The sequence below is a fragment of the Diaporthe batatas genome (assembly GCF_019321695.1).
Source record: "Diaporthe batatas strain CRI 302-4 chromosome Unknown Contig00029, whole genome shotgun sequence".
NCBI lineage: Eukaryota > Fungi > Ascomycota > Sordariomycetes > Diaporthales > Diaporthaceae > Diaporthe > Diaporthe batatas.
Genome location: NW_025408576.1, coordinates 172,596 through 195,024, shown reverse-complemented (window position 1 = coordinate 195,024; position 22,429 = coordinate 172,596). Strand labels below are relative to the sequence as shown.

The 22,429-nt window shown below is 56.1% G+C and overlaps 6 protein-coding genes across 6 annotated transcripts; 3 read left to right on the top strand and 3 right to left on the bottom strand.

Moving 5' to 3' along the window:
- The first annotated feature begins 1,868 nt into the window (after window positions 1-1,868).
- On the top strand, window positions 1,869-5,252 carry KVR01_013608 (uncharacterized protein). The gene is made up of 3 exons (XM_044792801.1): window positions 1,869-2,041; window positions 2,254-2,646; window positions 2,743-5,252. The coding sequence occupies exons 1-3, from the start codon at window positions 2,031-2,033 to the stop codon at window positions 4,874-4,876; spliced, it is 2,538 nt and encodes an 845-aa protein (XP_044637383.1). The 5' UTR covers window positions 1,869-2,030; the 3' UTR covers window positions 4,877-5,252.
- Window positions 5,253-5,658: 406 nt separating this feature from the next.
- On the top strand, window positions 5,659-7,292 carry KVR01_013591 (uncharacterized protein; the record flags this gene model as incomplete). Its single annotated transcript, XM_044790536.1, has 2 exons — window positions 5,659-7,077; window positions 7,230-7,292. 2 exons carry the CDS (start codon window positions 5,659-5,661, stop codon window positions 7,290-7,292), a joined length of 1,482 nt encoding a protein of 493 aa, XP_044637366.1.
- A 330-nt stretch (window positions 7,293-7,622) lies between these two features.
- On the bottom strand, window positions 7,623-9,656 carry KVR01_013639 (uncharacterized protein). The gene is made up of 5 exons (XM_044781555.1): window positions 9,388-9,656; window positions 9,203-9,305; window positions 8,171-9,111; window positions 7,978-8,109; window positions 7,623-7,919 (listed from the first exon to the last, which is right to left on the bottom strand). Exons 1-5 carry the CDS (start codon window positions 9,442-9,444, stop codon window positions 7,782-7,784), a joined length of 1,371 nt encoding a protein of 456 aa, XP_044637414.1. The 5' UTR covers window positions 9,445-9,656; the 3' UTR covers window positions 7,623-7,781.
- Window positions 9,657-9,937: 281 nt separating this feature from the next.
- Window positions 9,938-12,403, bottom strand: KVR01_013592 (uncharacterized protein). The gene is made up of 4 exons (XM_044791252.1): window positions 11,874-12,403; window positions 10,972-11,803; window positions 10,680-10,904; window positions 9,938-10,613 (listed from the first exon to the last, which is right to left on the bottom strand). Exons 1-4 carry the CDS (start codon window positions 12,021-12,023, stop codon window positions 10,138-10,140), a joined length of 1,683 nt encoding a protein of 560 aa, XP_044637367.1. The 5' UTR covers window positions 12,024-12,403; the 3' UTR covers window positions 9,938-10,137.
- A 1,112-nt stretch (window positions 12,404-13,515) lies between these two features.
- Window positions 13,516-17,455, top strand: KVR01_013588 (uncharacterized protein; the record flags this gene model as incomplete). The annotated part of the gene is given in 2 exon segments (XM_044782763.1): window positions 13,516-14,078; window positions 14,089-17,455. The coding sequence occupies 2 exon segments, from the start codon at window positions 13,516-13,518 to the stop codon at window positions 17,453-17,455; spliced, it is 3,930 nt and encodes a 1,309-aa protein (XP_044637363.1).
- Window positions 17,456-18,790: 1,335 nt separating this feature from the next.
- On the bottom strand, window positions 18,791-21,211 carry KVR01_013607 (uncharacterized protein). The gene is made up of 4 exons (XM_044784628.1): window positions 20,520-21,211; window positions 20,072-20,466; window positions 19,712-19,998; window positions 18,791-19,658 (listed from the first exon to the last, which is right to left on the bottom strand). Exons 1-4 carry the CDS (start codon window positions 21,018-21,020, stop codon window positions 18,910-18,912), a joined length of 1,932 nt encoding a protein of 643 aa, XP_044637382.1. The 5' UTR covers window positions 21,021-21,211; the 3' UTR covers window positions 18,791-18,909.
- Window positions 21,212-22,429: the final 1,218 nt, after the last annotated feature.

Sequence of the window (22,429 nt, the reverse complement as noted above, 5' to 3'; positions counted from 1 at the left end):
GGTCTGACTGCGTCGCGTCTATTGGCAGTGACAGTAAGCCCTAGTGGCAACATGCAGAGAAGGACGGGCAGAAGCTGAGAAGCCAGAGGGCCAGAGGGCACGAGGTGGGGATCGGCGAGATTCCTTCGGCGCGGGAAACGATTCGGAACGCACAGCGTCCAGCCACTTGGTCCACCGTTTTCTCGCCAGACATGGTGCAGCATGCAAGGCCAGCAGCTGGGGTCCAGACCAGACCCGCCCAGCCTGTTGCGGGCCGTTACAGTAGGCCACTTCCCAAGGTTCCAAGCAAGCCAAGGTCCCTTTGGACGGCACACGGGGGCGAGAATCCTCCTCGTGCACGTGTGTTGCCGTCTGGGTACATCGATGCGACAGTCGCCCTGTCACTCTGTCACTCCGTCACTCCGTCACTCTATCACCCCGTCATCCCGTCGATCCGGCCACTCGGCAGTGTGCACTCTTTTTGTGTTCAGTCAGCAGTAGTTGAATCTTGACTATCGGCTATCATCACTGATATGTGTATCCGTATTGCTATCCGCTACCGCCGTCACAGTCAGCTCCTACACTACTGCTGAGTCGAGCATGTCGCGACGCGGAGCTTTCCCGACTCTTTACGATAAGGGAAGAATTGCCGGGTGGGTGGTCACGCCCAGTAGCAGGACAGGCTGGGCAGTCCCACGGCCCCCGCCCGGACGATCCCACCAGCCTGTTTAGGAAGCACGACGCTTGAGCAGGGTCCCATCGGAGGCCCAAAGTAGACTTTCCCCGCAAGATCTTGCGGTGCAGGACCACCACAGTCTGCAAGCAACAAGAGGGAAGCTGGGAAAAGAAAAGACGAGACAGACGGGGTGAGCCAGACAGCCAGACAGCCAGACACTGGAACACCAGAGCATCTGACCAGTGGGTCCCTCGGCTCGTCTTCTCTTTCTGCCCTAGGCTCTTTGGCTCCTTTTCGACTAGCCAGGGGCAACGGTCGAGCAGAAAGACTGCGCATGCAGTTCATTTATTCGTACATACCGCTCTATTATACTCCATCTTCTGTGCTCTTGGGCTCACCGCGGCTCTCAAGTGCGGAGAAGTCGTCGACTTGTGCCGATCCGTGCCCGTTTCTGGAAGGCGGATAGTGCTCCAGTGCTGCCGTCTTCGTCCCGGGACAGGTCTGTGGGCGCTGAACCAAGTCTGTGCAGCAGCCAGGCATGGGCCCTGGCAGCCTGGCAACTTGTGGCAAGCCTGGCGAGCCTGGGAATGTCAAACACGATCTCCATGTGGGTAGGTAGTCTTGGGAAGAAGCTCCGCCGGTGGCCCTGTGATCGCTGTGGCCGTTGATGGCCTGGACCCTGGCTCCTGGTCCCCGAGCAGACGTCACCCACAACTTAACAGGCTGATCGGGCGCATCCTTGCAGCATACCAGGTCGTCCTGCACGTTGGGGGATCCTGGGGAGGCCCGAGTGTCAGGAGGGTCCGCCAGTGCAGGTGGATTTCTGCCAATCGGTCCTCAGAGAGACTGGGCGTGCAGCGGCTCCAGGGAAAGCCACACTTGAGCAAACCTGCGGTGTCGACAGCATCGGATTCGCTGCCCTTTCGCCAGCGCTACAAGGCCAGCACGAGCAAGTTGCAAGGATATTAACTTCCTAGGATGGCGCCTCCTGGGGGCCGCCGCACCAATCTTGACAACGTGTGGTTGCGTTGCGTTGCAGTGGGTAGTAGTCCGGGTATGGGTACTTGGTAGATTGCGGCGGTCCTGCGTACCACCCGTCAGCTAACGCGAAGTAAAGAAGATAGAATCCTGTTGTATGTAGGGGTGGTAGGACAGGAACCTTGGGGGGGGGGGTGGCGGTCAGGACCTGAAAAGTGCGTCCCACCCACTTCACGATCAATCAATAGCCCACTCGCCTAATCTCAACTTATTACATTCTTGTTCCTGCTGTCTTCCCTTGACTGGGCCGGCACATGTGAATTGAATATCCATATCCATATCCATAATATTTTGTACAGAGGCAGAAGCGTGAGCTGCTGCTGCCGTTGCGGGCACCATGGACTACATGTGAGTCTCCTTTTCCTCCCCAGGCCTAATTTCCCGGCTGTTAGTCCCCGTTTTCGATCGAGGGAGGGCCCCTTGGCACTCACTGCCAGCGCTGGCGCCTCTGCACATGCGGCTCCGTCGTGCCGTGCAGCATCTCCAACACAAACCAGACAGCTTGAGCTTGATCCAACCAGCCGGCGCGGCACTAACACACGCTTCTCCATCTTTGACAGATCCATCTCAACGGCGTGCTTTGCAACGAACAATGCAATTTCGAAAACATCACCGACCCTGCGAGGCTTCATCCGGGAAGTCAGAGAGGCACGGGCAGAGCTCGATGCAGTGCTCGCCGAGCTCCATTCCCTGGATGGGGTCCTCGATATCCTGAAAGATGACGCCTCGAGCTTTCCCGAGGCACTGGCCAAGCGGACCCCGCCTCTTCTGGAGCATTGCACAAGCATAGTGCACCAGATCGAGGGCTACATGCACGTTTGCAATGGCCTAGGCCTCTCGGCAAGGGACAAAAAATACAGATGGATGGCCATACGAGGAGACATGGAGAAGCTCAGACTGACGCTAGAGGGATACAAATCCACTCTGGCCGTGGTGACAGACCTCGTTGGATTGTGCGTACTTTTATGTCCAATATCCGTCGTAAACAGACCTGAGTCTCCACGATACTCTCGCGGATCTATGCTGACGGCGTTTCTATACACGTTTAGGACCAAAACCAAGAGGGACAACGACCAGCTCTCCATCGACAGCGATGCATCCATGTATGACGACTCGATCGAGCGGCAGGCGTCGGTAAATGAGGACATCAAGAGCGACCTGACCCGTGTCATGGGCAGTATGGGTGGCCTCCGGGCAAGGCTGCAGGCCGAATTCGGGTCCATCTACGCCGTGTCGGACATCGAGAAGTATCTGGACGCGATGCAGCTGCAGGCGACAAATCTGGGCTACAGGCTCGAGGCCGAGAGATTGGAGGCCCAGCAGCCCCCACGGCACTTACAGACACACGCACGTGGAACTGGAGATCGCGAAGATCGTCATCAGACGCACAGTGGGTCCTCGTCAGTGGGTGACGCACCAGACAGCGCCATCGACATGAACGACGGGCCCCCGAGCCCGTACCGTCGCCACTCCAAGGATGAGCCTGATTCGCCCCCTGGCAGGTCTGACAGGCGGGTGCGGCACGACAAGTCGCTACCGACCCTGCCCATTGTCGAAATAGACGAATTTATCGACGAGATCGACGGGCTCGGTGACCTCCCTGAGCCCTCCTCCCCGCGCGCACCCACCCCACCGCCCAAGGCCATTGGGCGGTCCAACTCCATGATCCATGTTTCAACTCTATCGCCGTGGACTGGTCACATACCCGGGATCTCCAGGCCATCGTCGGTCCGCAGCGTCAGCGACTACGGCGTCCTCGACTCAGAAGGCAACCCCGTCGTCCCCCGGCGGATGAGCTCGCTCCGCAGCCTTCCTCGGTCTGACGGCGATGCTCTGTCGACAGTGGGTAGTCTGAGAGGAATCCGTCCCCCGAGAAGTGAGAGCAGTTTCAGCATGTATTCAACCGGCGGCACAGTCACGACGACCATCACGGGTGGGGCCCGGGCACAAAGTCCCCCGGCGATCCGTGATGCCAGATCAGTTAATAGCAGCAGCACCAACAGCAGCAGCACCAACAACAATAATACTACTAGTACCAGCAGACCAACTCGACGACTCTTTGGTCGTCGCAGCTCTTTCACCGTCCCGGGCCTGCCCACGAGGCTCAGCACGGCCAGCCACCACAACACCGGCAACGCAAAGGCTCACATCCTCAGCGCCCTCGCAGGACCGGGCAATGCCCTCGCCATGCCAGCAGCCAGGGCCGACGCCCTCTCACACTCTCACGCACATTCACCCCCAGAACCACCACCGCTGTCGACCCAACGAGCTCACCATCGTGCAAATGCGTCGGTTGACACGACAGCCACCAATGCCACCAATACCACTTCGGTCAGTGGATCCAGGGGTCTTCGGCCCTCGACTGCCGTCTCGTCGACGGGCGCCAGCATACGCAGCAACTCGTCAAGATTGTCGTCGGTGTTCAGGAGGGTGAGCATCTGGTCGCCGAGGATCACGGCCGAGGCAGCCCCGGAGGAGCTGGAGCCGGACGACATCTTCGGGGTGTCGCTCAAGAAGAGCATGCAGATGGCGACGGCGACTGTCAAGACCCACCACGACGGGTCCAAGGCATCATCGAGGCGGGACTTCCCGCGGTGCATCCTGTCGTGCGTGAACTTCATCAAGGAGAACGGCGGCGTCCGCGCCCCTCACATCTTCGGCGGCGAGATGGCAGGCGGCGAGTCGATGGTGCGCGTCGCCTCCCTCAAGGAGGCCTTCAGCACGGCGCCCTACTACGGCGAGGGCAACATCGACTGGGCGGCCCACGACGTCTACGACGCCGCCGAGCTGATCGTCCTGTTCCTGCAGCAGCTGTCCAAGCCCCTCGTCAGCGAGACGGTCGCCAAGCGCTGGATCGTGCTGTCCAAGCAGGCCACGGTGCCGCACCACCTGCGCCTCGAGGCCTGCATCGACTTCTGGGACGAGGCCCTGCTGGGCATCCGCGGCGCCGCCCGCAGCCTGTTCAAGCTGCTGCTCAACCTGTGGGGCGACGTCGCCGACGCCGCCGAGCTCAACGACATGACGGCCGAGCGCCTGGCCGCCCGCATGCTCAACCCGCTCATGCACCTGCCCGCCGGCAAGTACACCACCGACTACATGCTCGGCCTGGCGTTCTTGATCCGCAAGAGGAGCGAGTACACCGTCATGCTCCGCGATGGGAGGAAGAGCAAGGCCGCTTTCTGATTTGCTGCGCAGAGAGAGCCCAGTCAGTGAATGACACTGGGATGGATGGACATCATGGATGGATACATGTCTTCTTTACCAGCGAGCATGTGTTTAGGCGGGAGACGTCTCGCTTGATATTACACGTGGAACACCACTATGTTTGGTAGCAAGATCAGACGCACAGGGCAGCCGTCTGCCGATGACCACGTTTGAGAAGGATTGTATTATATGTCACTCTTTTTATATAGGGAGGAATGTTGCTGGCGAAGATACCCGAGAATCTCTAAAATGTATTGTCTATTTTCACCACAGATCTACGCTTGTTTCACTTGAGAAACCCCACTATTTGAGCGCTTAACCTAGAGTAGTGTACTCAGATGATTTCTCACCGTCAGCCCCTCACGTTCGTCCACGATGACTCTATCTGGCACCAAACGGGCACATGCACAGTGCCGACCTTGGTGCCGTATGGCGCCAGTGCCCCGCTCCTGTCGCATTCAGACCCCGGTTGAACTGCGTGTGGCTTGCTAGACAATTCAGGGCTGACGAATAAATGCCTTGTCAATTGCTATCACATAGATTCAGAGATGCCTTTTCTCTCCTTCATGTTCAGACACCTCATCCAATAGGTCCCTGTGAACTGAGAGTCGAGCACGCATGGAACAGCTAGACATTGCAATTATCGGCGCGGGTAAGGTCACATTCTATGAGAGTGGGGGAAGCCCTGGCTAATCATGTTCGTAGGCTGGCATGGCCTTGCGATGGCCAAAACATACCTAGAAGTGTGTCCAGGTGCAAGCATGGCAATCTTCGATGAGGCCGCTTCTGTTGGAGGTACTTGGGCAAGGGAAAGACTCTACCCAGGCTTGAAAACGAATAACCTTCTCGGCACCTATGAGTTTTCGGACTTTCCCATGACCCCGGGCCGGTTCGACGTCAAGGAAGGTCACCACATCCCCGGGCACGCTGTGCACGAGTATCTCACGCAGTTTGTGGAAGAGTTTCGTCTCACGTCACGCCTACAGATGAGGCAGAAAATAGAGACGGCAGAGCTTTTAGAGAACGGTTCCTGGTCCCTGAGGATCATCTCAGCCGACCCGGGGACCGAACCAAGAACTATCCTCGCCAAAAGGCTTGTGGTGGCAACTGGACTCACCTCAAAGCCATTCATGCCGAAGTTATCCGGAGATCATGGGTTCAACAGGCCCTTGTTTCATGCCAAAGAACTACGGGATCGTGCTGAAGAGATTGAGAAGGCCCGCAGCGTGGCAGTCCTCGGCGGCAACAAGTCAGCATGGGACACGTGCTTTCTTGCCGCCAAGTCAGGTGCCCATGTGCATATGGTAATGCGGCCTGACGGTGGAGGTCCGAGTTGGATCTGGCCCGTGGTGTTCTCCCCGTTCAAGATCTCAATCCAGCGACTGGCCTCCACCCGGTTCTTCACCTGGTTTGACCCTTGCATCTGGGGCGAGTCCAGAGGGGTAATAGGCTGGATCCGAAGCGTCCTACATGGGACGCGTGTTGGTCGAGCAGTAGTATCAATATTCTGGAGTACTCTCCAGGGATATGCGCAAAGAGCTCACGGCTACGACGACCACCCCGGGACGCAGAAGCTGAGGCCTTGGGTGAGCACCTTCTGGATGGGGAACTCGCTGAGCATTCACAACTATACTGCATCCTGGTTTGGGTTGGTCCGCGAGGGCAAGATAACCGTACATGTTGCTGATGTCTCTTCACTGTCGGATGGTACTGTGCATCTTTCGAACAAGGAAAGCTTGGACATAGATGCATTCGTCTGTTGCACCGGCTGGGCTACACAGCCTCCCGTTCGTTTTCTGCCAGAGGATCTAAAGTCAGAGTTGGGTCTAGAGAGGAACAACAGCATCGAAGAACAGAAAATGAGAGATGGGGCTCGGGCAGAAATCTTCACTCGATTCCCTGCTCTTCGAGTTGGTCCACGCCGACGTCTTCCGCCCGGAATTTCAACCCCTGCCAACAAAGAACATGCAGCCACCAGAGAAGCCTCGCCAGGCTACCAACTATACCGTTTCCTCGTACCTACAGAGGAGAGATTCCTGAGGCAGCGCAACATTGCGTTCATCGGCTCACATCTTGCGCTCAACGCCATAATGATCGCTCAGCTGCAGGCTTTGTGGGTCACCGCATATTTTGTGGACGAATTGCCTCCTTTGACGGCAGAATCTCTAGATCATGACCAAGTCAAATACGAAACCATCCTCCATAACGAGTACTCCGCAATCAGGCATCCGCATGAAGCTGGTGGAGCTGGCACTAGATGTCCTGATTTGGCCTTTGACTGCTTGTCTTATATGGACCTGCTGGGGAATGACTTGGGACTCCCGAGGTACAGGAAGTATGGCCGAACCGGAGTCTGGTCCGAAATATTTCACCGGTATCGTCCAAGCGACTTTAAGAATGTCGTGCATGAATGGTTGGAAAGACGACACCGAAGTTCCATGCGCTGTAATTAGAACAGGATACGGAGATCGGTACTGAAGTTGATCGTCCGCACAAGGCATTTCCCTACGAGAGGATACTCTATGGGAGATCATGGAGATCGTTCCCGAGATTTCCTACTAACTGAGAGGTATCCCGCAAGAGCTTGTCCCGCGGGAACTTATTCAATAGGACCTTGTCCCACAATAGGTTATGCCATAGGAGGTTATCGTCGGTACTTAGCTACGTGGCGTAAGTGGTCGAACGTTGATGCCGTTCCAACAATGACAACGCTGTGCACATGTGTATGCAGATAGGATATATATTCGCAAGCCTCTAGCTTCTAAGTCTACATCTCTTGCCTCATACAATGTACTGGACTGCAAGCAAGTCCCCTTTTTAACCCCTCTACCAAGCCTGCTAAGCCTCGAGCTCACGATATGACGGAGTTATACAGTAGAATGCTTCAGTCCTTGATGGCATATTTCCTGCGATATGCATCATCAACACTCTCCAGATAGTATGTCCCCGTGGCTAGGGCGGCAACATCTCCGCTGGGCTCAAAGTCCTTCGAGCCGTATGCCTTGAGCCTAAGCGCGCAAGCCTGTGCGAGGAATAGTCAATACACGATGTCAGAGATTCCTAATGCTATAGTGGCTCACCTTTTCATACTCCTCAGGAGTGGCGATGTGGCGTCGGCTCAGTCTGTCCATAATATCGATCTTGCGGACCATATCGCTGACGTCCCCGGTCACCTTCAGGGCGAAGAGAGTGCTAGCTATTCCACTTCCATACTGCAAAAGGTATCAGTCAATAGGAGTGTAGACTTAGTGATCCTGTTATCTAAGTACTTACGCTGAACATGCCGATCGTCTTGCCCTCGGCTTCCTCGGGGTTGATGTTGCTGATGAGGCTGATGAGTGAGCAGTACAAGCTGGCAGTGTACATGTTGCCACACAGAGTCGGCGCAGCGATGCAAGGCTCGACCCGCGCCTTAAAGCGGTCCTTCGAGAGCGTCACGAAGAGCTTCTCAAGCTCCTTGCTCTTCAGTGACTCTTCGTGGCTGAGCTGAATGAGCTCGGAAGGCATGACAGCTCGAATGTTTTCATCGGTAGAATGCAGGACGTCATTGTACATGAGACGTCCGTACGACTTGCTAACGAGCTTGCAGTTTGGAGTATGGAAAGCCATGTAATCGAATCGGTCCAGGAGACCACTCGAGCCACCTTCGGCTTGATGACCGTTCATCTTGCCCTCTGTCGTCTCTACCCTCTCGCGAAGGTGTTTGTAACACATGTCCAAGGCCGAGATATAGGACCGGAGGGACTCGTGGCCGTTGACCGTCGGGAACTCAACGCTGGTATCAGGCTTGTAGAAATCGTACGAATGCGTCATGAAGGTCCCCCTGAGCCTCGGCTCGAGTGAGAGCACGGCGTTGGGGCCTACGAGCATGGCCACACAGCCAGCGCCACCAGTAGGGCGGGAGGCCGGCTCGCGGTACAGAGCGATATCTGAAGCCACCACGATGGCATCACGGCCGTCCCATGAGCGGGACTCAACCCAGTTCACGGCGTTGAACAAGGCACTCGTGCCACCGTAGCATGCGTTGACCGTGTCGATGCCCTCCAGACTCGTGTTCCCAGATGGTTCGAACAGCTGAGTAAGCACCGTCTTCACGGACTTGGCCTTGTCGATGGGGGACTCAGTGCCGACCTCCAAGCGCCCGATCGACTTCGGATCGATGTTGTATTTGTGAAGCAAAGAGGATACAGCCGTGAGGGCCAGTGAACAAACATCTATTTTCTCAAAGTTAGTTCTGGTCCTGGACTTGTGACTGCTGATACTGCAACAATGGTCGTCGACCAGTCTAAATGTCAAATGTCATACCCTCCCGGTCGTCACAAAAGTTCATGTACTTTAGACCCAGACCTATAGTGTATTTCCCGGCTGAAACGCCTTGGTACTGTTCGAAGAGAGCCTGGTCCAAGCACTGTGAACTTCATCAATTAGCCATCAAACATGGTCGGCCACGGCAACAAACATGTTGCGAGTCGACTGCGGAGACGACTGACCTGGCCAGGCACATAAATCTCCATAGCTTTGATGCCAACATTGCTCGGATAACCCATTTTGGAGAGATTGTCTTGGTGGCTGAAATTAGGAGAATCTGGGTGAGTTGTCTGCAGAGCGGATATCGAGTTGGAAGCCAAGCTATCAGACGAGAACAATCTCAGTCCCGACCAGTCATTTATGTTTACCAAGCTCTGAGGCTGTGCAAAATCGTTTCCTGTACGAGATAACAGATATCTCAAGGGTTGATAGTGGCAGTGAACGCTGTTCCTCTTTCGGACACTGTAGGATGTAGCGAGATCCTGGCCTTATTTCCTTTCCGCTGATAGTGGAAAACGAGACTCAGCCCCCCCTTGGTTTACTTACCCCTGTCTACTGGACTACGTAAAAAACGCTCCCTTGACGTATGCATACTAAGTACACAGGTAGTAAGGTGACCCGCCCACTTTCGGACCACCCCTTATTTCGGACCATCTAACTACACTATAATAAACTCCATTTTCTCCAGTAATATATAGTTCAAAATTCTTAAATTCAGTAATAGCGTAGAAGTTAACGATATGCCAATGTATTTTCCGTTCTTCTCGATGTGAATACCTGATCTCCTTTATAAATCTCTTTTCTATAGGTCTGTCTAGTGATGAGAAACTACTGAATAGTGAATGAAGGTCATAGTGACCGTCTCTTATGGTCAATAAAGCACGGTATGTTTAAAGAATGACAGGCCCAGCCCACAGGACGCAGTTAGATGCTCACCCTCCCATCGCGGCACTCTGTCCTTTCTCAGTGAACAGTTTCTCCTTCTTCATGGCCAGGCTGCAGATAAGGCAAATGGATCCGGCGGCGATGATCGGGACGAACGCCAGCTGGATGGCCCTGGTGATGCCGTGAATGGCCTGTGCCTGGACCTCTGAAGGCGCCGAGGTGATTAAGGTGCTGGCCACGCCCGCTATGGCGTCGGAGATTTCTTGCTTGGAGGCATTTGGGAACACGACCGCGAGAGCCTGTTCCGAGCGGTTGACGAAAATTGCGCCTGCCAGGCCTGTGCCAAACACAATTCCCAACATCTGGCCCATTGTGATGAAGCCTACACAGTACGGGATTTCGGACGGCTCGACTTTCATCTGCGCGACGGCAAAGCCAGCCTGGCAGAAACAGCCGACGCCTGTACCTAGGATGATCGTATAGCCATAGACCTTGGCATTCGATGTATGCTCATCTACCGTGTCTGCAGATGCGCGCATTAGATATGCGAGGGCTGTGAATTTGTAAGTCGGGGGGTTTTGCAACATACAGAGAAGAACGCCACCAATAAGCTCCAAGGCCGCGCCTGCGATGTACCATGGATAATAGTAGCCCGTCTTGCCCATGAACTGTCCGTTGAGTAGGTTGAAGGCTACAAGAAAGAGAATAAATGGCAAGAGATGGACCGAGGTCTCGAGTGCGGACGCGCCGCGAGTAAACTGGTAATAAAGGGGCAGGTAATAAATCGAAATGAAGCTGCCAAAAGTCGCAAGCACTGGGAGGACGGTCAGCGGCACTCGAGCAGTCTGGAGGTTTGGAGATGGGGGCCGGAAACTCCATACTCATGGTCAAGAAGAGAGCAATCATAGAGCGGCTCCTCCAGAAGTGCATCGGGAACAGTCGGTTGTCCCTCGAAGTCCCAAAGTAAAAGCATTGCTGCAAAACGAAGAGGATAGCCAAGACCCCCGACGCCACAAGCAGGCCAATGCTAGTGGCGGAGCTCCAGTCCCAGAGCACACCGCCCAGGTTCATGGCCATGATGATGCAGACGAGGGACCCCACAGACAGCAGCGTGCCCAGATAGTCGATTTGGGCAAAGCGTGAGAGAAGAGGTACACCTTGCTGGGGCTTGAAGTCGGGCAGCAGAATGAAGTAGACGGGTGCAGCGACAGCACCGACCAACAGATTCAGGTAAAAGGCCCAGCGCCAGGTAGCTGCACTATCGCCCAGGGAGCCCCCGATGACGGGGCCGAGCACAGTGCCGATGCCCCAGATGAAGCCAAGGAGACTCAAGTAGGTCGGCCGTTCCGCGTTGGTCGTTGTCACGGAGAGCAAGGTCACCAAGCCCATGTACATGCCGCAGCCTCCAATGCCGGCAATAGCTCTTCCCACAATGAACGCCTTGATGCTGGGGGCGCCGCCGCAGAGTGCCGACGCCCCCATAAACAGCGCAGTGCTCCCGATGAACAGCTTCTTGGCAGCAAACGTGCCGTACGCCTTTGACCAAGACAGTGTTGAGGCGGCAGACCCGAGTGCAAAGGAGACACCGAGCCAGGGCACGAGCTCAACACTGCCAAATGTCTCGACCACTTTTGACTGAACGTTGGCGACAACAGTGTTGTCGAGGGCGTAGAGGAAAAGCACCGAGAGGAGGGCAATTACGACAAGAACCCACTACTCGTACGTGGTCAGCAAAGGGCAACATGAAACCCGACGTCCGGAAGCACCCTCTCGAGTACCATACCTTTGCTCCGTGAACGGACCTGGGCGAATCGGAGGCGCCTTGGGGGGTATGATCAAGAGCCTCCTCGGTCTTTGCCGAGGGCGGCCCGGAGCTGTCGAGGCAATCATCGTTTGATTCTAGCCGGGGAGGGTTTTCTCCGCCGTCTGCCATGATACACAGTTGTATAGTGATAAGGCTGGCTGGATGTGTTAGTTTGCCGAGTCAGAGCCACAGAAATACAAAGATTATGTAAAAATGCAAAGACTATATAATATCGTGCTAGCGTCCGCAAGTGGTGTGCTGGGGTGACTGGCTTATACCTAGACACCCAGCCAGAATGCTCGAATGATATACAAGCTCTAGGTGAGCCTGATTTCTAATCACTGCGTCCTCCGCGCTGACAAATAGTTGTGTTGAGGACGATGGCCTCTTCACATTTGGACTGTTCAGTTGGTTGGGCCCCACGGAGGCGTTGCCGCGTTGGGACGAGTGATACGGGGCTGTCACAAAAGTCCACCTCGCTATGATAATAAGTCCGAGGCGACTTGGCATTGCATAATTCACGACGCATGTTGTTGGGTAATCACGAAATGTGAATGGTAGATAGCGAGCGAGAGGCGTGTAAATGTTTAACAAAATACCTTCCTATTTAAACCGCAAACTAACTTATAGTTATGTAATTCTTTAAAGTAATTAGATAAATTTATAAAAGAATAAAGATTAGCTTATTAAGATATAATTTATTTAATTTATATTTAATATATAATTAATAGTTTTTAAAACTTTTTAAAATTTCTTTTTTAATAATTAAAGTTTTATAAAATAATAATTAATTATTATTTAATTTAAATATTATTATTTAATTTATATAACTCTATATATATTTTATTATATTTCTTATTAAAGGTTAGTCTATATAATATTTTTATATTATTAATATAGTTTAAGAGTTTTAAAATAGAAATAATTGTAGTTTGGTGCTCGCGGCTCGGGTTTGGATCTCGTGGATTCGACTAGAGAGAGTTGTTCTTCGGGCCGCCCCGCACGCCCCTGCGGCTCCCACACCTGGGCACTCGTACGTTCGTGCGGTCTCGAAAGATCAAAAGCTTATTTCGGAGCAAACGCACGCAGCCCTGTATAGATCTGAATGCGGACTCGGGTAGAGGGGCCCCTGGCCCCCGACGGGTCAATAGGCCGATAGCCGACAGAGAATCCATTGACTTTTGTAATCCATTTGATCCATCAACCCACCCCGTGTGTGTGTTTTGGCAGCCAACCATCATAAACTGCCACGACACGAGGCAAAATTGACCGATGCTTCATTTCTCTTACGACATCAAAACGAGTCTCTGCATATCCAAAATGAGCCATCAGGTCTGCCTCCTTCAACCCACCGTATGTGTTTGGGCAGCCAACAACCATCATAAATTGTCACGACACAATACAAACTTGACCCATGCTCTCATTTATTCCCTTACGCAATCAAAACCGAGACTCTGCATATCCAAAATGAGCCATCAGTTCTGCAGCCATCAACCGATCCCATGTGTTTGGGCAGCTGACAAGTATCATAAATTGCCACGACACGAGGCGAGTTCGACCCATGCTTCATTCCTTCTCTTACGCCATCAAAACCGAGAATCCTGACCTTTGCATATCCAAAATGAGCGAGCAGTTCTGCATCACGGCCTCCGGATCGGCCGAGGATCATCCAAGCGGCGTCCGTTTTCAGTACCACCGACCCGAGCCGACCCAGGCCGACCTCGCCCCAGGCCATGTGCTCATCTCCTTCCAGCTCTCACCGATCAACCCCCAAGACCTGATGGTGATTGCGGGTCTCTACCCTGTTAAGCCATTATTCAGCCACGATGGCGAGGGCATCATGGGGTATGACGGCGTTGCCAAAGTTGAAGCTATCGCCGCCCGGCCTGCCAGCGAGGATCACCATGATCATGGTGACGGTGACTTGCACCCCGGTGATCTCGTCGTCCCGCGCCGCCATGGCCTCGGGACCTGGCGACGCCTGGCTGTCGTCAAGGCAGATGACCTCATACGCCTCGGGCCGGGCACCGACCTCCTCGGTGCCTCGCTGCTGCGGATGGTCTTCCTCCCAGCCTACCTCATGGTCGAGGACGTCTGCCCCCTGAAGCCGGGGGACTGGGTCGTCCAGAACGCGGCCTCGGGCGCCATGGCACGCCTGGTGTCGCAGTTTGCACGCCTCAAGGGGTGCCGCCAGCGTCCTATCCGGCGCCGAGCACGCCTTCCTGTCCGACACGCTCTCCCACCGGTCCACCCTCGCCGCCCCGGAGCCCGAGCTGCTGCACGCCGCGTTCGAGCGGTGCGCGCGCGACGGTGCCGCCACGGCGGGCGCGGTCGCCGTCGACTTTGACGGCCGCGAGCAGGCCTCATACTCACGGCTGGACCGGCTGGCCAACGGGTTCGCGCACGTGCTCCGCGGGCGCGGCGTCCGGGCGGGGGACATGGTCCCGCTGGTGCTGGACAGGTCCGTCGACATGGTCGTGGCCATCCTCGGCGTCATGAAGGCCGGCGCCGCTTATGTCCCGCTCAGCCCCGACAACCCGGCCGAGCGCAACGCCTTTGTGGTGGCCGACACGGGCGCGCGGCTCGTCGTCGCACACGAGGCCCACCGGCGGCACCTCGACCTGGTCCTGGGCTCGGGCTCGGGGGCCGCGGTGGATACCACGCTGCTGCTGATGCCGGGGCTGGGCGACCTCGACGAGCACGCCTCACCGCCGGGCACGGGCGTGTCCCCGGACGACCTCGCCTATGTGATCTACACCTCGGGCAGCACGGGGCAGCCCAAGGGCGTCAGGGTGCCGCACCGCTCGGCGGCGGCGGCGGTGCGCAGCATGGCGGCGGTCGAGGGCCGGTGCGAGGGCCGCAGATGGCGCACGCTGCAGTTTGCGAACTATGTCTTCGATGCGTCGGTGCAGGACTTCTTCAACACGCTCAGCACGGGCGGCACGCTGTGCATGGCCCCGGCCGAGGCGCTGCTGTCGGACCTGGCCGGCTACGTTAACCGCATGGGCGCCCGGCAGGCCATCCTCACGCCCACCGTGGCCCGCCTGCTGCGCCCGGCCGACGTGCCGGGGCTCGAGAAGCTGATTGTCGGCGGCGAGCCGCTGACCCTGGACGTGGTCGCCGCGTGGGGCCCACGCTGCGAGATCCTCAACGTCTACGGGCCCACCGAGACCTCCATGGTCGTCACCACCAAGCGGGTTGATGTCGATGCCGGGGGGCTGCTCAACGGGCCCATCGGCAACATCGGCGCCCCGTTCCCCACGGTGATGGCCTTTATCCTCGACCCGCACGGCGGTGACTCGCTCCGCCCGGACGGGGCCGTCGGCGAGCTGTGCATCGCCGGGCCCCAGGTCACGGCCGGCTACGTGAACCGTCCGGACCTGACGGCAGCGGCCTATGTTGATAGCGAGGCCCTCGGCGTGCGCATCTACCGCACCGGTGACCTCGCGCGCTGGCTGCCCGGCGGCGAGATCGAGTGCCTAGGCCGCAAGGACGGCCAGGTCAAGATCCACGGCCACCGCATCGAGCTGGGCGAGGTCGAGAACGCGATCCGCCGGACGGGCCTGGTCAGCGACGTGGTCGCGCTGGCGGTCACGGTCCGCGGCAAGACGCACCTGGTGGCGTTTTGCGTCTTTGGGGACGGGGACGGGGACGAGGATGAGGACACGGACACGGACACGGCCGAGATCCTCCTCGACGCCGCCGCCGCGTTTGCCGGCCGCACGGGTGCCCTGCGCGACAACCTCGGCTCGCTGGCCGCGTACATGGTGCCCAAGTTCGTGCTCCCCGTCCGCGAGTTCCCCAAGCTGCCCTCGCGCAAGGTCGACCGCAAGGCGCTCCGCAGGCTCGCCGACGGGCTCGACCCCGTGTCCCTGGCCACATATGCGCTGGACGGGCAGGGCGCCGGCGCTGGCGACGGCGACGGCCACGAGGTGGTGCCTACTCGGACCGGCGCAGAGCAGGCGCTGGAGGGCATGTGGGCCGACATCTTTGGCCTCCCGCCCACGCAGCTCGGCCGCGAGGCCAACTTCCTCGCCCTCGGCGGCGACTCCATCTCCGCCATCACACTGGCCAGCCTGGCTAGGGACGCCGGGTACAAGCTGTCTGTGCCCAGCATCCTGAAGACGCCAAGGCTCAAGGACATGGCGGCACTGGCGGGCGTGGCGCGGGAACCGGACGGCCAGGCCCGGCAGGTGGCCAAGTCCCGGGTGGTCTTTCAGGTGCCGGACAGTGTCAAGGTCGCGGCCGAGGCTGCTGGCCTGCGCTGGGATGAGGACGTCGAGCATGTCTATCCCTCCCCACCCGGGCAGGCCGAATTCCTCACGCAGGGCAGCCGGGACTCCCAGATGTGGGTGCTCCAGACCGTGCGGCACATGCCGGCCGACGTCGACCCCGACGCCTGGGCCCGGGCGACCGCCGAGCTGACCCGGGTCAACGAGATACTGCGCACCACATGGCTGCACGTGGCCGAGGGCGAGGGCGAGGGCGACCCGTGGGTCGGGGTGGTGCTCCGCAGCGCACAGCCAGACGTCACCAGGCTCGACTGCACAACGGACGAGGACGTCGGGCGCTTCGCCCGCGGCTTCTGGGAGTCACGCTTCGTGTTCGGTCTCCCTTTTATTAGGTATGCACAGCTGGTTCGCCCCGACGGCTCGTGGCACCTCGTCATCAAGATGGACCACGCCGTCTATGACGGCACCCTGCTGCGCATCCTCGACGACCACTTCGCCGCCATATTGCAGGGGCGGCCGGTGCCGCGCCACGGCCAGTTCCGCACCTTTGCCGACTACGTCTTCCAGCAGGACAAGACGGGCGCCCTGGCATACTGGCGCCAGAAGATGGCGGGTAAGCCACCGGCACGCGTGGCCGCGGGCGAGGGCGAGGGGGAGGGCGGCCCCGTCATCTCGGCCTCGCTGCGCCACGAGCTCGCCACCCCGCGCCTGGAGCGGGCGGCCAGGCGGCTGGGCGTCACGCCGAGCATCCTGTTCCAGGCGGCCTTTACGCTGTGGCTGGGCACGGCGGCGGGCGGCCGTGGCGACGTCAACTTCGACTACCTCCTCAGCGGGCGCAACGTCGGCCTGCCGGACCCGCAGACCATCAACGGCACGCTGGCGCACTTCCTCCCGGTGCGCACGGCCGTGGACGCCGCTGAGACACTCCAGCACTTCCTGGGCCGCATGCAGGACGACTTCTGGGCCATGACGGAGCACGGCTGCGTCGGGCTGGACGCCATCTACGGCGGCGCCGGCCTGGCGCGGGAGACACACGGCAACCGGGCCCTCTTCCTCTTCCAGCCCTTTAAGCCCGCCGCCCAGCCCCACGACCCCGAGGGCCGCCTGCGCTGGCTGGTCATGGCCAAGTCGGCGGTCCGCATGGCCCAGCCCTACAAGCTGGTCGTCGAGGTCTCCAGGGCCCCCGGCGACAGGCATGTGCTCAAGGTCATGTACGACGAGGCTTGTTACGGCCAGGGTGCGGCCGAGAAAATAGCACTGGACATTGCTGCTGTTGTAGATGCCATGACGGACGACGGGGCCGAGAGCTTGGCCATAGGAGCCTTTTAGTTTTGGTGTTGATGTCCAGGCCACATCCTGAAGATACGGCTTCAACACGTGCCAAGCACAGCTGTTTGACTTCAAATGTTCCCAAGAGACATGTACTTAACCATTTCGATAGACTAAGCACAAAAGATTAACGACCGGGGTTTTTCGCTGGGGTGGCAATCCATACCTCATGTTCATCAACGAAAAGACCACAGTGCTGCTGTTTTTGTTGTTGTTGTTGTTGCTGATGCTGATGTCGAGTTGAGGTACGAGTGCAGAACGATGTCGGTGCCGAGGATGGCGCATGGGGGAGCTCGACCCCAGAAACCCATATCTGGCGGACCAGGCACACTCAAGACGGTGAGGCGTCACTTGGCCTTCACGGCACGAGGGCTCCAAGTTTGCACCAAATATCGTGCGTGGGTTTCACGAGTAGGGTTGCCTGGGCTAAGCAAAAAGGAAGAAGGTTGCCCCTCAGGCTTCGGGGCGAGAGGTGATGGTGGCAGCCTTATCGATAGGGGGACCCTAACCCCTTCCCCTTACTGACAGCAGGGGGAGGGGGAGGGGGGCACTTCGGGACTATGGGTTTATTAGTGGAAGAGCAAAAAGGAGCGGGATCAATGTGGCTACAAGGGCATTGTTTTAATAATATAAAAAGAAATACGAACCCGCCCCACATGGCGTGGGATGATATTCCGATATTTGAAGGGATATTATGTAGCTTGTCAGTATGATCTGACGTTTAGGTCACTCCATGTGGCTGAGTAGAAAGCCCTTGCCCTCAAAGCCTGGTGCCTTGCTGTATTCCCTCCCCGGTGGATTGCTTGTCGGCCATATGAAGTTTGAATGCCTTCATCAAGCTGATCAGAATGCACCACCTCCATGGCTTTTGTATCTTCCTCATTGGCTCACCCCACCCCCTGCTGGAGGGAAATCTCATGGATGATAACGGCTACGTTGTGCATACTGGCTGGTATGTGTAAACTGTCAGCTGATCTCAATTCCTCTTTCTGATCGTTGCTCGGACTCATTCAGTGTTAATTGGTGGTCTCATCTGGAATCATTTGTCACTGGTAGTTTCGTTGCCCAGGTGTTGATCCGTGTACATGTCGAAGGCGTACGGTTCCTTCACACACTCGTACTAAACGATCAAAGGTCGGTTGGATCTCAGTGGTCGGCAATCGTTTATGGTGTCGCCGTTTCAAATAAACAACTAAGACCAAGACTGAATGCGGTCTCCATCTGCCAAGGTGTCCGACGAGTGTCACAAATCCTGGACGAGCTCGGTGACTCCAGCCGCATATGCTAATGATGCAGAGCCCGCAAGCAAAATGAAAAGCATAGTAGTACAGCAGATCAAATACATAACCAATCTTTCTATTAACCATTTTTTCTATGGTGGCTTCTACAGTGTTCCATGCCTTGCCGCCGAGCCGAGCCCGTCTACTCAGTGCAGTGCCGATGGGCTGCTTCACTCAAGAAACAGGAGCATTGGTTTCTTTCCCAGCATAGCTCTTGGAGGCAGGCAGCTTCGGCCAGGGGGCGAAGACGTTGCTTCCAGGCGGCGGCACTGCATGCTTCAGGTCAGGCAGGTTCCTGACAAGGACGTCGCGCATGGTGGTGTTCTGCACCCATTTGAACCCCTCGGGCGTATAAGTCTCCTCATTCCACTGGGTGGCGATGAACCGATCACTCTTCAGGCGCCGGGAAGCCATGAGGATGAAAATCCTAAACGCAGTGTCGCTGAATCCAAAACCCTCGGGCAGCGGCTCGCTGTGGCTCCCAACTAGGGCATCCACCGCCTCGATGTCGCCGTTGTAGACTTCCCTCAGGTCCCGTGCCAACGCTGCTCGATCCTTGGCGGCCTGGTCTGAGCCTTTGACGCCGCCGACGAGCTCTTCAAATGTCTTGGGCGCTGGTAGTCGGAGGAGTCTACGGAACTGGTTGTAACGAGGGACCCCGCGCTCTCGGTCACGAAGGATATTGACCGTACCCAAGTCGCGGGTTGGAATACCGTCTGGCGTTGTCAGGTTGCGTAGGAAGTCCGGATAATTGTGATTGGTGATTGCCCCGGGGTAGTTGATCCCAAACGAGTAAAACGCGTCAGCAAATGAGATCTGCTTGGGGCCGATGAACGGATCCTGCGCCTTGGAGAACGTCAAGTCCACAGTGGGAATGGTGGAGTGGTGCTCGCCGGTATCAGTTTTGAAGAAGGCAATATCGTCTGGGGAGCATTAACACAAAGCCGAGGGAGTCCAGTTGGTACGGTGAGCTTACCCGGTACGAGAGAATGCATCCTGTACACCGACACAAACTCTTCTGTGAGTGAATACGGGACACCGTCTTGCGAAGCGCCAGATCCAGGTATACCGCTGATAGCTTCACTCGTCTTTGATATGCGACCAACGAGCTTGTTGAGGGTCTCTCCCGCCAGGCCCCACCAATTCGCATTCATGGCGATCTGCAGCGCAGGGTGAGCCAAAATGGCTGGTGTCCACTCCACAGTATGGATTTTAGCCATCAACGCGCAGTTTATCAGACGGGCCTTGTCGAAAATCTGGTCCCTAGACATAACTTCAGTTCAGCTATGTTCGACGCCAAAAGGTTCCACAGCCATCATAAAATGTACTATCTTACCCAGTCCAGGACGGATACGCTTTGCGAAGCATGTCACAGATGGCGTTGTGTTCCAACGTGAAGAGAGTGTGCAGCATCTCCAACGCGACCCACCAGTTGTCCCTGAAACCGGTGACGGGGTTCCCATCTTCATCGCGTGGAATGAAAGCAACGGCTCCCTTGTCGTCTAGCTCTAGCTTTCCGTCTGCATTGTTATCACGAAGTTGCCTGGTAAGAGCCTCACTTGACCCATAGATCTGGGAGCCATCCCACCAGCCTGTATTGACGTTCCTGTACCCGGGGCTCTCCGAGTCTGACGGGTCAAGAATCTTGTCTGTCTTTGTTTGTGGTAGTTTCATTTCTCCGCGGGGCCAGGCGTCGCCGTGCGGGAGTGGCACATCAAATGAGTCCTCACTCTGCAAGGATTAGTCTCAAAAGTGCATCACGAACGGTAGGACAACTAGCTCACAAGCTCATGGTTAAACCAATCATGGATCTGGAACTGAATCCAGGCAGCAGCCAACAGGTTCAGGCTGGTTGCCGGTATGAACTTATCCCTTTTCATAAACCTCTCACTAACGACGCGGGGGTTTGGGGCCCACAGGTCCTGCTCAGACGGCTTTTGGGTCGCTGTTCTCGAGAAGTTGCGCCCAAAACGGATGCCAGCGCAGCCCATCAGGGGCATCTCCAGCGAATTGTACGTGCCGTCGGAATTCCTGGCGTGCAGGAATCGGTTGTCCGGCAGGGGAAAGTCAATCGCATTCCCTTGCTCAGACGTAGAAGCGTAGCCATCATAAAGATTCTGCTCTCGTAGTTCGACACGGAAGAGATAGAGCTGCAAGGTTCCGACGATGCCTGGAAGTTTGTGCCAAGGGACAAATTTGTTGACCACCCTGAATGTCCAGATCCCAACGCGGTCCAAGAATGATGGCCGAGGAGTCGTTCCTAAACTTGAAGAGTGGGAGGCCATACTGGGCTGGATGCAGGCATAGGACGTAGCACTCACCCATCAAGAGTTGCATCTCGTTTGAGGGCAGGAGGGAAGCACAAATAAATAGGAAACCATACGAGATCAGCAGGTGATATGCGTAGGTGTGTCACAGGACTCCTTAGCCATTGAGGGCACATGCAACCATTTTCCTATTGCGTGCTTATGTTTTTATCAGTTGCATTGGAGATTCGGCCGATTGGACCAGACGAGCCAGCTCCGCCAGGATCATCTGGCGCCAAGGAATGGTTATCTGCAGGCATCGCTCCAACAGGTCAGCGTCACTGTGTGTGTGTTGGTGTGCAACACACCTGGAGATATCCGGCAAGTGGTAATACGAAATGCTGAGGTGCATCTGAAGCGAGCCTCAACCCTTGTTTAGTGTGGCGAAGCAAGCAAACTTGCGTTCCTATTGTTTGGTACAGTCAGATTTCCACCTTTCGAGCCAAACAAGTCTGCTCAAGTGCCTGCTTGGCTAAGCTCGGTAAATTTACCCCATCGGTATTGTTCCAAGCTCGATCCTGTCTGTCCCACTCAGCGCAAACTCTCTGATATATCCACCGCGCTGAAAATTACACCGACTAGTATGACTACAGGCTTGTTCGAGGTCTAGAATTTCCCGGTCAACGTCATTCTGGGTAATTGGCATGGTAAGACAAGCTCTATCGATTCCATTGTCTACACTGCTCAGAGCATCGGGCTGTTTTGTGATACAATTGGTGTCATTATTGAGGTATGTCGTTATCGAGGTATACCGTACTAACTCTTGACGAAATCTCTTGATACAGCAAATATGTGTTCACACGACCTTGGCTGCTATCTGACCGTCTTGTGGTAAAGGCCTTGAAGGAGCCGCCAGGGGTCAGACTGATTGATGGGAACTTTGCGTCTGGGTACATATTAGTGGGACTTTCTCGACTTAAGTATCATCGACTTACTAGTGGGCCAACTGTCTACCAGCGTGTTGCCAGTAGCTGCAGTGTCTCTGCCGGGCTGCATGTAAGCTAGGTTTCCATCGCCGTCTTCATAAAACACGATGTATCCTCCATTGCCAAAGAGGTTCGTCATATTAGAAGCTAGTGGGACGACAGCCAATCCGATTCCCTTCATGACCGCTTTTCCCGGAGATTTAATTGACCAGTTTGATGATGGTGCGAATATTGTTTCGGCATATGGCTCGTCGCGTACCACAGCCAGCTTGTCATTCTTATCTGCATAGGCACAGTAGGGCTAGTAGGCCATTAGGGAGCTGCTGGTTATAGTAAATATATCTATATTATTTATACTATCCGCCTCATATGTAGTAGTACAGTTCGTATTATAGACTCCTTGTAAATAGTTGTTTAAGATTATATAAAAGAAGCTTTATTTATAGTTATAGATATTTATAT